General features: G+C 47.5%; 1 protein-coding gene across 1 annotated transcript; it reads right to left on the reverse strand.

Annotated features, from left to right (window-relative positions):
• Nucleotides 1–11,790, reverse strand: otud4 (OTU deubiquitinase 4). Its single transcript, XM_036551872.1, has 21 exons — nucleotides 11,290–11,790; nucleotides 10,748–10,831; nucleotides 10,594–10,644; nucleotides 9,669–9,715; nucleotides 9,260–9,332; nucleotides 9,071–9,152; nucleotides 8,357–8,513; nucleotides 6,888–6,957; nucleotides 6,376–6,487; nucleotides 6,187–6,251; nucleotides 5,958–6,058; nucleotides 5,219–5,334; nucleotides 4,970–5,129; nucleotides 4,269–4,419; nucleotides 3,771–3,894; nucleotides 3,539–3,594; nucleotides 3,365–3,448; nucleotides 2,231–2,897; nucleotides 1,637–1,876; nucleotides 1,502–1,542; nucleotides 1–1,383 (listed from the first exon to the last, which is right to left on the reverse strand). The coding sequence occupies exons 1-21, from the start codon at nucleotides 11,428–11,430 to the stop codon at nucleotides 1–3; spliced, it is 4,005 nt and encodes a 1,334-aa protein (XP_036407765.1). The 5' UTR covers nucleotides 11,431–11,790.
• Between the last annotated feature and the right edge of the window lie 3,914 nt (nucleotides 11,791–15,704).

The following is a 15,704-nucleotide window of genomic DNA, read 5'->3' on the forward strand; positions in this document are numbered from 1 at the left end:
TTATGAATCTGCATAGGTGTTGCTCCTCTGGTAGACCACAGTGTAACCGCTCTCTCGCCCGGGCGGGTACGGACTGTAGCCCCGCCCTCGGCCCCTCACGTTCGGTCCTTTCATGTTGGCACCGGGGTAAGCGGGACTGCTTTCGCCGGATCTCCTCTCCCTGTAGGGGTACTCTCTCCTGTCGTCCGGCCCCCTCCGCCCGCGGTACCCCCGTCCTTCCCCCCTCCACCTGGTGTCCCGGTAGCCCCGGCTGTCGTCGTAGCCCCTCCTTCCCCGGTAGGAGCGGTAGTAGGACCGGCTGCCCCGCAGAGCCGTCTCGCCGGGCTCTCCCTCCTCCTCCCACACAGGGTAGACCTGTGGCTCAGAGCTGGGCTCCACGGTCTGCGGTTCGCCCTCCTTGGGACCTCCTCCTGGTGCGGTCGTGCCGTCCTCGCCGCTGTTCTCGTTGGCTGGGGTTTGACAGACCTCAGCTGAGCCGGGCTCTTCCTTCAAAGAGACCTTTATCCTCTGGGTCGGCGGGACAGTGGGGGGGCCTGTGTCTGGTGTGCTCACCACCACATACACCGGCCTGGCTTTACCCTTGGCTTCACCGCTTCCTGCCGTAACCTGATCCGCCATGGGCGGAGCCTGCTCTCTGGGGACGCTGGCTGGACGTGGCGGTCCCGTCAGGGGCGTGGCTACCCGTTTCTCCTTTCCCGACTCGTTCTCAGGGTCGGTGCTAGGCACACCAGGCGGTCTCTCTGCGAGGGTCTGACCAACTCCTCTCCCCACAGGAGCCTCACTGCTTTTGACATGTGGCGCTATGTTGGGGATGCCACCGGACATCCGCGGAGCAGGGTACCCCAGCGTGACGGGGGGGAACTGAGGGGGCGGGAGGTACTGGGCGGGCGGAGGAGGAGGGCGGGCGGGGAACGCCCCTGGGAAGGTGTTCGGGCGGGGGCCCGGCCAAGGGACACCACCCATGACGGGGGGCAGGGTAGCAGCAGCAGGCTGAGGGCTGTACCCCATGGCAGGCCTGCCCTCAGAGCCAAGGCCGAGATCTGCGTGCTGAGGCGCAAGAGCCCCGCCCACCAATCCCATGCCCACTCCCACCCCAGGCGGCACCGGGCAGGGGATGTGCTCAAACTGACCCGGCGGCCTCCCTCCGGGGGGCGGGGCGTGTCCGTAGGCTGGGGCGTGGCCGTAGCCCTCCTGCATCGTCACGGCACCACCGGGCACAGAGCTCATGCGTAGGACAGGACCCGGGGGAGGGGTCTCTGAATACCAGGAGGTCATATAGGGAGCCGGGGAGGGCAGTTTGGGCTGCATGGCACAGGCGCTCATGTGAGCCTGCAGCAGCGGGTATATGTATGTATGGGGAGGCCACATCGGGTTCAGGTAAGCCTGTGGAAATATACAGATAAATGCTGCACTTCAGCTCATCGGCTGTTCTGTGTGCAAGTCCTGCAGAATGCATCATTAACATGAGCTCTACTGTACATTTTTAATGGCGAAGTCTTACCTTGACGCCCAGGTTGAAGAAAAATCTCAGGACACCCATCTCTAGAATGAAAATTGGCCGTTTAGGAATAAGTACGGAAACAAAAGCATTTTGTTTTACGTGATGTGAATGTAGCGTGTCTGACAGAGGGCCCACCTTTGGGAAGGTCCTGTCCGTTCCGCATGAGGGACAACTGGGGGGTGGGCGCCGGCTCGTCCTTGTCGTTGAGCGGGAAGCCGGGGTAGAGGGGGTCCTGGTAGAGGTGCGAAATCTGGTGGAAATGCAGGGGCCCGGGGGGCGGCGCGGACGGGGAAGGGGCGTGATGGTTGGACATGTGTTCAGGCAGCACTGGAGGAGTGGGGGGTGCTGGGGCAATGGTCAGCTGGGGCATCACACCTGTGGAGAGAAACAGGGAGCAGTCCGTGAACTAACCTTCTGTCTATGTAGACGAACACTTCTTAACATTATTGTCATTTAGCAGACGCTCCTATGCAGGGCGATTTACATACAGTAGGTTATAATTTTATCCATTTATACAGTTGGATATTTACTCAGGCAATTGTTAAGCACCTTGCCCAAGGGTACAACAGCAGTGGCCTAGTAGGGAATTGAACCTTTTGGTTATAAGCCTTGCTCCTTAATATTATGCCACAATGCTATCCCTTCTTGTGTTTCACTGCAGCTCCTCACCAAACACTACACAGAGGATCCTGCAACTCTATAAGCCCTTCCTGGAGACGGGCAATATACCTCGAGGGTTGGAGTTCGGCCTCTCGAAGGGCGAGGCGTCCCCAGACAGAGGTGCAGAGAGGAAGCCTGCAGGGGGCGCTGGGGTCTGCTGCTGTGGAAGAGGATGATGATGATGATGATGATGATTCGGGACCAAGGGAGGGGGAACTGCAGGGGTGACCGAAACCGGGGAAGGTGTTGCGGGGGCAAGAGATGGGGCGGGAAGAGGTGGAGCTGGGGCAGCGGCAGGGGCAGCAGAGGTATGTGCAGGCGGAGTCGGAGCGGACGAAGCAGCTGCAGGCACAGGTGGAGGAGGAACGGAGGCAGCTGATGCAGGTGGAGGCAGTGCCGGTGTAGTAGAAGGAGCAGCAGCAGTTGAAGTGGCTGCTGTAGAAGGAGCGGGGTTTGTAGGAGCAGGTACAGCAGAAGGAGTGAGTGTAGAAGGAGCAGGTGTGGTAGAAGTAGCAGGTGTGGTAGAGGGACCGGTTTGAGTAGAGGCAGAAGGAGCAGGCACAGATAAGGCTGATGTAGATGCAGCCGAAGCAGGAGCAGATACGGTTGAAGCAGGTGTAGGAGGAGCAGGAGCGGGAGCGGGAGCGGATGTGGGAGCAGCAGCTCGGCTCGGTTCAGGAGGGGGACCCCGTTCGGCACTCTGGGGTCCCAGAGAGCTCCCCGAGCGGGCTGAATCCTGGAAGAGAACAAATACAGCTGTCAACCGCAAACCTTTAATTCCTCAGTGGAAAAAAGAACCTCGGTATGAACATTGCCACCACTTCCAATAAGCCAATGCAGATCTCATATCATGACAAGAAAATGACTTCAAAGGAAGACTGTGGGGGCATGGACGAACTCACTGTTGTAAGCAAGTTACTGTAACAGGTAAAAACACCTGGCATTTTCAAACTGATATGGCACAGTAATTCCCAGCCATTTTCCTGAAGGGCACAATGCATATGCTGGTTTGTGATCCAGCCGCTTCTAATTAAAGACTTGATTGATTTAACATTTTCATTTTTGTGTTTGTGCTAGGGTATAACTGAGCACAGAATTCGAAAACAATCATTTATCCAGTCATGGAAGTCAAAAACCTTCCAGTGGAAACTCCACTGTAATGTCATGGTTACAAAACAAACATTTGCAAACATGAGATCCCACCTCCTTTGTGGGGACATGTCTCTGCACTGCCTGGTTATGATCAGCAGAGGGCGACCTCCGTTCCAGCTGACCAGCACATTTACCCTGAGAGGAGGGACGCCACAGTTGAACAGATAACAGTGCACATGCACAAGAGAGGGGGCTTGGGGGTTGCTTAAAATTTCAGGAACTCACCGAGAGCTTGGTCTGTTCGGCTCTATGGGAAGATCTGATGGCAAGATCTTTCGCCTCTGTATTTGCAGAAGGAAAAAGAAAAATTTCATACACTTTGATGAGACTCTGCGAATTAGTCACTGCACAGTCATCCTCTAAAAGCAGACGGTGTTGGCGGATTGCAGCACACACAACTTCTGGTGAAGTGGTCATCGGGTAGGTGCTGTGTATGTGTGCGTGTGTATAAACTCACCGCCGTCCCCGGACGCCTCCTGAGGCTGAGGGTCCGCCTTCTTCTTGGAGCCACGCCTCTCACTGTTCTGGGACCTCTTCCCTCCATCTCCAGTCTGAGTCACGGGCCGGGAAACTCCCTGGCTCTAGAAAGAGGGCTGCACTCAGCTTTTTTTGACAGATTCAACGTTTGAGCACAGTGAAGTCCAGCACTGCAAAATCTGAATGTACTGAAACTACTGAAATGCACACTGCACTCAAATTTTGCCATTTTACACATTTCAACAAGCTTCAAAGAGCAGAGTGACCAAAGAGACCTCAGCGTGGCATTTGCGTATATATCTGCTCAACACAATGGGACATCTGCATAGAAAAGTCAACATTTTACTCCAAAATCATGTCCATCTAACCCACTCTCCCTGCAGAGCACGACAGCTCCCCCATGTCATAAAGGGTTAAACGCACACAGAGGGTGGGAAAGCTCCTCCCTCCTGCATGTGTCACAAAGGTTTAAACTTACACCAAGAGCAGGAAAGCTCTTCTCATCCCTCTGCATGATCTCCAGCAGGGCCTGGGACTTCTCCTCCTCCTCCCGCGCCAAGCGCTCGTCGGGGGAAAGGCCGAAGTGAGGCTCCTGCACTGGGGCAGCAGAGGTCCCGGGCTCGCCCTTCCTGTAACAGGACACCAACTAATCGAACCACACCCAGAAGAGGCCAGTCAGCCTGCGTTACCAGGGTGTTCCAAACACCTGGGTGCCGCACCAAACCAAAGCCCTGCGTGTGGATCAATCGGAGTGCCATTCCATCTACAAAGGCTTTGCATTAAGAATGTGCTCGTCCTTCGCATAACTTTCCCACGAGTGCAAAGCTGAACTCTTACACTTCCCAGTTCTCAGTGCCGCACCCTCCAAAGTGCAGGACATGAAATGTGCCTTGTGCTTTCCCACACTACTCATCACACTCTCATCTACCTAAATGGACCCCTGAAGAAACTGGGTCTAGGGTTCTTCCAAATAAAGTCTGGTGGGGGCCTGCTTTGTATGAATCCGTTTCTCCAGTCTGGGGATCTAAGCACAGAGCACGACAGCATTCAGCCCAGGCAACACACAGTAAGTAAATGCTGTTGACTTTCTATCCTGTGAGGCGGTTACACCTGAATCAGCCAGTCATGAAGTGCGGTCAAGGTGTACAAACGAGTGACCGTCAGAGAGGGCAGGCGGACCTGGCTGTGGCGTGGAGGGTCCTGCCTGTGGCGTGCTCGTCTACGGTGGCCTGCGGGGGCCACGGATGTTGCTTTTGCATGCGGCCTGCAGCGGCGGCCGGGGGAGCATGCGGGGACTGCAGAGCTTTCCCCGGTTTCCTCCCCCCTCGAGTCTCCCGCTCTGGAAGGCGGATTAGAGAGCCGGTTAGAGATTGCCTCTGTGCGGCGCGGGGGCCGCCCTGTGGTGGGACCCGAGGCCGGGGCTCTTACCGGAGTGATGGCCGTTGCCATTGACCAGGCTGAACTTCTTCCCCCTCTCTGCCACAGTGCTCCACGACTCACTGTCACCACTAGAGGGCCGCAGGTCCCACAGAGGGATGGTGTGCCTACACACACACACACACACACACACACACACACGGGCAGGACTTCCAGTCACGCTCAACCTGGACTTCTCGCTTATAACACCTCAAACTATGACTCAACAAAGTGAAATGTGGGCATCAGCCCGTGCTTGCACAAGTGAATGCCGTTTCACATATGAACATCTGCAAAAGCATGTCCAATTCAGGTCTGAAGAATGCAACGCAATATATTTTGTTTTCATACTGCCCGAAAGATGAAATCTTATCCTGAATTACATGCACAGCAGAAACAATTTCACATCTGCCCTACTGAATATCTAACGGACTACTCATTTGATATCCAGCACTGTAATAAATATCATTAATCGCAAGTACTCAGCTTCCATATAGACCTGACAAGGCTGCAGGACCAGACTGCTGACTTAACAGAATGACTAGATTTCATCTGACTTTAATATACTTTATAAGTGCAGCAGGTCATCTGACAACAATACAAAAAAATAAAGCAAAGGAAGTCAGTGACCACTTCCCATAAACCCACAAATAAGTCTGCATACCCTTCAATGCCTCACCAAGGAAATTCTCAAACAAGATGGGTTAAATACAAGGCATTTTAAAATAACATTTAAACATTTAAAACGTACTTCTTTCCGAGTTCTTCGATGAACACCGTGACTGGGCCGTTCTCGGGATCGACGGCCTGGATGTAGGCACTGTAGAACCTGCCGGTGTTGTCCAGACGCACCTGAGGTGAGAGACACAGCCTGGCATCAGGGACAGCTCCCCGGTTTAAGCGCCACTGCAAGCGTGACTTAAGACCTGCTCTGCTGTCACCGGCAAAGAACGCCGGCGACGTCCACCGTAAAGTCACACCTTGCACTTGTCCCCAACGCTGTACTGCATTCCGGCAGCCATGCAGAAATCCCGCTTTTGCTGAACTGGATGAGAAAAAAAAAGGGCTGTTAGCCTGATGACATCACTCACTACCAATAAACGTCAACACTGAAGAGTAAAGTGCCACGATCACCGATTTTGAGCAAACATAGATGTATTGCTGCATACCTCTTTGCGACCTCAGCCAGACGTCATACTCCACATTTCTGAAGAACGAGGGGTTTAGAGACATCTGAACTCTCTGGGACAGAGAAAACCTGGATGGGTGCGACTTTGCAGTCTGGGGGGGGGGGGGGGGGGGGGGGGGGGCGAGGGGCGTACAGTGTTGGAGAATTCAGCAAGAAAATCAACCCCATCTTTTTTCAAAGTAATCAGTTGTTGAATTACTTCCATCCAAAACAGATGACTCCAAACAATTAAAAAGCAGAAAACATTAAAATCCATCAACATACGCAATGTCAACACCAGCAAAAGTAATGTCAGTTACATAAGCTGTCCTTAAACATGCCAGATACAAACACCATTACAAGAACAGATGGTCAACTCTCCAGTGCCCTGATGTTTATGCTATCTTTTCTCAGGTTCCAGAGCAACTCAGATGTGATGTGTGTGTGCGCCGGCATTCTCTTTGTCCCAGAATAGAAGAGAATGATGTCAACAACTGGTTGACGTAACTGTACCTTGCAGGTCTGATTACTGTTCGGGATCCTCCGACTGTTCATGTTGGAGGGAACAGCCGCCTCATTGGGCCTGTCAAATTTAAACCCCAGCAGTCAATAAGACATCAGCATAAAGAAACGATCACTACACGTTACATTATTAGCATGTAGCAGACACTCTTATCCACAATGACTTAGACCGGGTACATTTTTTAACAATGTTATCTATCTATACAACTGCATATTTACTGAGGCAATTGTGGGTTGATTACCTTGCCCAAGGGTACAGCAACAGTGCCCCAGTAGGGAACTGAACCGGCAACCTTTTGGTTATGAGTCCTGCTTCTTAACCACTATGCTACACTGCCACATGAACACCACCACACATAGATGACAGACACATTCCAAAGGCCTAACTAATGCTTTCCCTACAAGCTTCTGAGATACTAAGCACACAACCAATTAAACACCATCTTACCTTTAAAGGTATCAAGAAAAAAGTAAAGTAAAGGAAAAGTAAAATTAAAATATTCACTAACCAATAGCAACTAAACAAAAAGAGCATAGAAGTTTCTAACTAATCGTAATGAAACTAAAGGGAAGGGGTAAGCTTCATCAGCTGGTATTTATCAGATGCCAATGAAGCGCTCATTACCCATAATCACCTATCATGAGAAACACCTGTCCTGTGCCACGTTGTCATAGCAACACCACTGCCTGGGAGCAGCCAGAAACCCCCTTACTTTCTTAATGTCCTCCTTAGGGGTTTAGACCATAAACGAGACCATTTTACAAGGCACAGATTACAAGATTCTGCTGTTATCAGACTGGACAGTATATGTACTCTTCGAAAATCTGCATGTCTTCAAAAAGCAATGCATTAATATCAACCACCGGACACTTTTCAAGGTAATCCTTAGGTTCCCAGGCTCAGCCTGATGGCATGACATGGCAGGAACATCAATACTGTTCATGACAGTAACCAAAAACAGTATCTTCTAAACACTTCTCTACACCCAATACAGTATAAAATCTCACATGCTACAGAGTGAAAATCTATGGCGATCAGCTGTCACAGTTTTTACACACAAACAGTTTGATTAGGAAGTCCTTTATTCATATATAATACAGCTAGCTCAATGCAGCAAAAGAGTTTAACAAGCTGACTTGCTCATCAATATCATGGGATCTTATTAATTACACCCAGCCTGTATTTCACTAGCTGAGGCCATGGAACCTACCATTTGCTCTGTTGTACTGAATGAAATGCATTTATTTTTACAGGAGCTCAATCAAATGTTTCTCAGGCATCCTCACTTGGCTGGATTTAAGCAGTAGTGCCACAACCAACTGCCATGACGCTGCACTACATCAGATTGCTAAATGAAACCAAAAAGCCTGCGATTCATACTCAGCCCAGACGCTAGCCATCTGGCTAGCCGCTGTGCTCAAGCCAGCTTTACTGAAAAACCGCAGCCCCCTCTTCTTACCAGAAGTCCTCGTCGTCTTCCAGGTCCGACTCCTCGCTGCTCTTGCACTCCCCGTACCCACCATCCTCTGGGTTGCCGTGCCTCGCGAGACAGGCCGCCGCCACCACATTGTGGTCCACCCTGTACACCCTCTCGTACAGCAACTCATACAGAATAGCTGCAGACACAAGCGCACGCACACACTTAGTAAGAGGCGTCCAACTTCGCCGTCATAGTTTCCTTATCTGAACGCACAGAACCGAGTTCAGAGCAACAGACTCTGATGGTTATGAACCTGACTGCTATGGGGAAGCACTGTCCTTGTGTCATAGCCAGGTAGTCTTACTTTACTACTACAGAAGGATTTAGTGTTATAGGTGGGTAACAGTGAGTGTTTAGCAAACTGAATTACTCCAAGAGTTAAATGCCAGGAAAGAGCACCTGGACTGGTTCAGTAAGCAGAACAGGTAGAAGTGAGCCACTTCCGTTCAGAGTAAAAAAAACAAGAAAACTTACTCATCTATTACTCGTCAGAATTTTGAGCAACACATAAGAATGTGAGCAACGACTGACAATAAGCGGTTTTGCACAAGGTCAAAAAGGGAAGGCGCGCAACGAAAGTGAAACGCGACATGCACACCGGCACGAAACAAAAGTGAAAGACTTCAGTGAGAGAGCAGCACAACAGGGCAGCCGCACGGGACTGTGCGGCACTGTGTCTGCGGACGCACTTACACTGACAGAGGGCGGCCGTCTTTATGAACTCCACGGGGTAGACGCTATCGTAGTGATTCCCGTTTAGGAAGCACAGCCGGACCTAACGGGAAGAACGCAGAAACAGAGGAGGTGCTTTGAGCATTCACGCACGGCCACCATTGCCGTCTCACATGAAGCGGCTTCGACATTTGAATTTTTTTGTTCCACCTTATCGGTATAATTGTTCTCAGTTATGTTGACAGGTGGTTTTCCAGGTTCCTGGAAGATGATGAAATCATGCCTGGAGTGAGGAGGGGGGAAAAATGAGAACATTTTGATGAAATCTTTATGGAAGACACGTGACCTTCAGAACATCACAAAATGACTTGAAAGTTTGATCTAAACATTTCTTTGGTAAGCATTACCATTAACAGTTGAAATCATGCACAGCATGTCCAAGGAGCACACAAAAACTCAGACTTTGAGTGTTGACATGGGAGGGTTACACTCATAATTTACACCATGACATGTGAGACAAACATTTTCCATATGGCTGCATTCACAAACGTGTTAAAAGCATTGTAGCTGCCATAAAGTGACTAATTTTCTGAAATCTGCACTAGCAGCCTTGCCTTACCGATATATTAGGGCCAGTGCACTGATCTCAACTTCTCCAACCCAATTCTGAAAGAACAACACCCGGTTAAGTCAACAATAGAAAACTGTATTATTTAAACTGCACAGTACTGTACAATCAGTGTTTAATGTTACCCTGTTACCATGCAGCAGGGACGGGAGTGTAACAGCCACCGTCATTCATGGCTCACAGTCTATAGCCCTTTTCAAGATAAAGATTCCAGAACTGACAATTGCTATCCATTATACCTTGAGGAAGTCTATTTCATTGTACTCTTAAAATGAATGTTATGTACTGGAATGTATACATTTGAAATATATGACCTCCCAGCAGTTTAAGGGGATTGTTTTCTTATCCGCTGCTTTAAAATAACCCATTCCCACGAAAGAGACACTGCATATTTCAGCTGCCTTAAGGCCAAGGAAAAAAGCTAGGCTGTGTCGCTGTGAGGTGGAGAACAAGGGTCTGGTGGCAAAAACGGTTCCAGTACCAGTATTAGGTGTTCCTATAGTATAACACCATTTCTGTTATACTATAGGAACCTGGGATGTGTATTAGATAGCACACCTAGAATAGGTCTGATATGCATTAACATTGAAACAGAGCAAGATATGCAAGAGAGAAAATGGTAGGTCGTGGAATGCATAATCTAACCCAGCTTTTCTCAAACCTCTCCTGGCCGCCCACTGTCCTGCGTATCTGCTATCTATCCTCGCTGCTTGATTAAATCAGGTGTGCTCAGCTAATCAAAAGTGCCACTGATGAGTTCAGTCAAGTAGGTAGAGCAAGGATAGACAGAAGATATGCAGGACAGTGGGCCACCAGGAGTAGGATTGAGAAACACTGATCTAACCAACATGGTACTCAGTAAAACCTGGATATACAGACAGTGCAGGATGGATCAGGTTTGAAATGTTAAAGCTACCTGTGGGTCCTCCAGCCGATGCAAGTACTCTTCGAAGTTCCCCTCAATGAACTGTCAGGAGCACAGGAGGAGACATTAAGCACGTTGCATCAGACAAAGTGAATTTAAATGTTCGCTTATACGTGGACAACTCATTGTGCCTGTGGGGACATACCGACTCATACTTCGTTCTGTTCTTTTTCAAGTAGTCAACACAGGTGGCTCTTACTTCGGTGTGTCGACTTTGGCAATGAAGTACCTGCAAGTGAAACAAAAGAAAAGTATTCTGACTGGCCGACTAACGTTGATACCTAGGTGGTGTCTTCGGTTAGCTAAGTAGTTAGTCGATAGCTAACACCGGTCGCAAGAAATGAACAGTACGTTTTTTACAAGTAATTTGCTGATTTGGCTGCTAGATGTTCAATATTGTTTGCAGTTTATTTAGTTGGCAAGTTAACGCCCCTCAGCTAGTCCCATTACTCAAATGATCACACTTTAAACATGCAAATGGTCTATTAGATGTCTGTAGCTTTCACTTACTAGCTAGAGATCAAACCAGCAAAAGCGCGACATTTGCACGTGTTTATCCTGAAGGTGGGGGGCTTGGTTTTCGGCTAACGTTACCGAACAAGTTACCTAGCAAGCAAGCTAACTCTGACTAATGTATCCATTTGTAGCTACCGAGCAATATTGCTAGTAGTAGGGCATTCCCCGTACCTGCTCGGCCACCGCTCTGAACAGACAGGAACCGTCTTTGGCTATTTTCTTCCGATAAAACCCCTTTGACTTCAAATATTCGTCCATTAATTTTTCCACCCCTTTGTCGTTCATTTGCATGTCTTCTGAATCCGCTTCCATTGTTAACTTTGGCTAATCGTCCTCAAGACCACGATTTCCCTCCTTTGGTTCTCTCTTTAACATCCCAATTGCAGCAACCTTTTTGGAACAGGCAATGACTCCAGGAAATGCAGCAATCGAAACAAGTTTCGTTTTCATGAAAACAGTGGGTGCCCAAGTTTATGACTCAACTTTATCAAGCTAGCTAGCTAGCTATCATCATGACATTTTCGACTTAAATAAAGCCCGCTATGCTATATTAACTGACTTGCCTAACTGCGTGCAGTTTAACACTTAACTTAGTTCTCTTGCTAGCTAGCCAGCTAACTAGTTACCCTATTCCCAGTTGCTATACGGCTAAAACGTCCCCTAGTGTCTCGCCAGGTTTCAGGCACTTTTGACAGCAGTTTCGCAGCTGGGAAATCGTTAATATTGAACTCTGGGAGTTGAAGGCAACAGCACCCCTCGAACGCTATGCTAACCTTGCCCTCAAGAGTAGACAGGAGAAATAAAACTACACACCCCAGCTATACAGCGGCGCTCAGACAAACAGCCCAAGAGCGAAAATAATACTTAATCGACCTGTTTAATAAATTAGCCCGCTAACAAACACGTGAATATCAGTTTGAGTTCTGGTAAAAGAAAGTCATCTGATGGAGAGAAAGTGTTTTTTTTTTTTCTTCCAACCGGTTGATCCTCTTGGCTCTGCATTCCACCGAGGCGAGTTAATTTTTGTGACGCGCTGGCTCAAAAAATGTTGCGCTAACTGGTGGCTGCCATGAGATGCATTCATATTTGAGACATAAATGACTCCGCAGGCATTTTTGACAGAATATTATCAAGGGTGTAATTTTAACCCTTTCCACCCGTGCTTTTCCAAGCCACGGCAAATGCAGATTCTGCGAATCTAATTAACCAGCTTCTTAAACATTATTTGGTTAATTTAGCGACTTTTATCTATTATTATAAAAGGAAAAATAAAGAACCTTATGTAGGCTAAACAATAATAATGTATTAACAGTATTATTATGAGAGGAAAGGAGTCTATTTTCGGGCAGTATCAGAAGGGGCCGACCTCTACTCTGATTAGAATATGGCTTTATATGAATGTGGGTGTGTCCAGGTATATGAATATGTATATAGTGTGAAAACATCATTTCGTTGGAATTCAGAGGTTGCTAGACTTTGCGATTGTGATTGTCATAAGGAAACAGGCAACCATTAAACACTGCCCTAATAAACAAACCAATGAAATAACCAATAGAATTAAATATTTTCTTCAACACATCCATCTACTGCAACTGTTTACGTTAAAACTTACACTGCATTACTTTCTACATTCAATATTTCTACTCTCCATTCAATATATTAAAAATGGCTTTCATTTAACTGTTTGAAAAGACATTGCTATTCATTGTAACTTTTTTTTCAGGTATGACATGCAACATCGATTTTTTATAGATGCATATGGATCATATTCTTTGAAGTGTAAGGAATGTTATCAGAAGCAATCTAAGTGCATTTACCTGACTGAAAACATCTACATGTACACCTGGCTCTGTAGAGAGACATGCAAGCTTCGACGATCTAGAGCTGTGAATTCTTGGAAAATACAGGTGTTGTGTGTTGACCGACAGCAACGAGGACACCAGCACACAATTGTTTTATCCACCCGGAGACCACGGCAGCTGTTCTGGCCTCTGCAAGTTGCAGCTCCACAAATGTGTTTACATACCTCTCCCCTCTGCCCCTATTCAAGCAGACCACCCTCCTCGCTTCTCAGGGGATGTCAGGGGTAAAAGTCACACTCTGACAGCGATTTTTACATAGATGATATAATTGGAACGTGTAAGAGGTTGACAGAGGTTTGGATGTGGTCAGCTGTGTCCTGCACATACCATCTTTCTTGCAGCTTTATTAAATACTTTGTTCCCTGTCTTTGTAAGTCATTCCCTCACTGAAAAAATGTAACATAATGACCTCAAGTTCTGATTCCTTTCAGACATAAACATGCTACATTAACATGCTATTGACTACTTTAAACCAGTATTGCTCTTGTATTATATCTTACCTATGAAGTCATCATTATATGTTTTTGCCTAGATATTTTTGAAGATTGTCAAATAAAATTAAAATGCAATTTAAAATCTAAAAAATCAATTAAATTAGTATATATGTATGAGGTTTTATGATAATTACCACCACATTTATCAATTACTTTGATGTCATTGCAAGAGTAACATCAAATGTGGGCATTTGGACACATTTACATCTATAACAGATGCACACCTTTACATTGACTCAGTGTTTGATGAATCACAAGTAATGTTCCTATGGCAATCTTCAAATAACAAAATTATTGCAATAAAAATAAAGAATTATCACCCACCCTGGACAAATAGGTCAGTGGGCACAAACCAAAACTGAGCTTACAAAAAGAACGTAGCCACCACTCTGTGGCTTCTCCAAACTCATAGCACTTACATGCTTCTTTCTTTCTTCTCTCACTCGCATTCTTCCACTTTTTTTTTCTTCCACATACACATGCCACTTGCTTTCACCCCACCTCTCTCAGGAATGCTGTTGCCAACTAGATGACTTCACTAGCACCTGAGGTTCAACTGTGAATCCATTTCATACCCCCCCCCCCCCCCCCCCCCCCCCCCCCCCCCCCCAATCAGACATGAGGATTACCTAGTTCCCAGCACAGTGTTTATAATGTGTAGATGTGCATTTCCAGAATTCATATAATTGCATTGACCTTGTAGACTTAAAAGTTGTCTGGCTTGGGTGACACTAACTTTATCAGAATTCAAAATCAGAGAAGGCCACACAAATGTGTGATTATATATACTTTGTATGTCACAAACATTTTGGTCATCAGTTTCATACAGTAAAACACATTGAGACATTCATAAAAAACTAAGGATATTACCATGGATCTATGGAGACCAAAGGATGACTGTTACTGTCGTGTTATACTCCTTACCATGAATTATGCCTGTGCTGTCTGATCATTTCAAGCACTTTATTCTACCAAAGTCATGTTTCATGATCTTAGAGCATAACCTCCTACCTACAATATATCAAGTGGTTTGTGTCCACTTATTCTCTTTACCTGCAACCTCATGTTCTAGCAGATACTAAGTGACAAATGGCCATGAGAGTTATCCTTTAGTCTCACAGATATCCATCCTGACCTCCATGAGTGTAGAACCATTGATTGTTCCCATTGATTGAACCTTGTGCCCTGTCCCTTTTAGGATGGGGATTGTGTTGAGGAACCAGCTCTGGGGAGGTTACATGCTCAAAAGGCTTAGAGTAACCACTGAGGTTGATGCTGCCAACATTCCCAGCAACCTCTGGACTGTAGGGCTTCCACCCATGCGCCCTCCTGGAACCAAGGAAGGATACTCTCAGCCCTTTGTGGCTTGCAGGGTGTTTTCCACACTGGTGTTCTCCGCACTCACCACAGGCAGAAGACATTCAATACTACTCAATATGTGATTGCCCATCCTAAGGAGGATGGGCAGGTAAACTGGCCCTCCAAATAAGGGAGTACTTTTTAATCCTTCCAATTTAAGGGATACCAAAGAAGCCCTGATACAATACATGAACATAAACGGAGTCAGACAGAGACCAAAAGGGAGCACTGTAAATTGGAAAGCCTCACCCTAAAGGTGAAGCCCATGCATGTGTTTATGGCCCAGACTGGAATGTGAAAGTATGCGATGTTGAGGTCCAGTGATGTTAACCACTCCCTTATCTGCACAGTCTCCAAGATGGACTTTGTATGCAACATCACAAATGACACAGTTAGAACTTGTTTAGCTGTTCAAACATCAGCACTCTGTGATGTCTCTCTGGAGGGTGTTAGCTGGAACAGGATCCATGACTTTGGTTACACAAATCCCGGAAAAAGTGGGAGTGAGCTTTGGAGCTGAAGGTGGTAAATCAGGGCCCTGGTGACTTGAAGCTCAGGGTATCCTGTCCCTTGTTTTCTCTGGAACCCGTGTCTCAAGTGGTCACCAGAGGGGAGTGCTGAGTCATGTCCATAACAGTGCCAAGACCATCACGAACAACACTGGAGCTCCATGTGGGGCTTTAACCATTTCCAGCTTCTTTGCTGGACAGCAAAGAGTAAGGCAATTTCAGCGTGAGCGACTACACACACAGGCAGAGCCTGTCTCTTGGTACGCTTGTGGCTGCCTTCATGACTGTGGCCCTGGCTATGGTGATAGCTGTGCGAACAATCATGATGCCACCTTCTACAAGCTGAGGGACAAAAGACAAAC

Source organism: Megalops cyprinoides, chromosome 18 (assembly GCF_013368585.1).
Source record: "Megalops cyprinoides isolate fMegCyp1 chromosome 18, fMegCyp1.pri, whole genome shotgun sequence".
Taxonomy (NCBI): Eukaryota; Metazoa; Chordata; class Actinopteri; order Elopiformes; family Megalopidae; genus Megalops; species Megalops cyprinoides.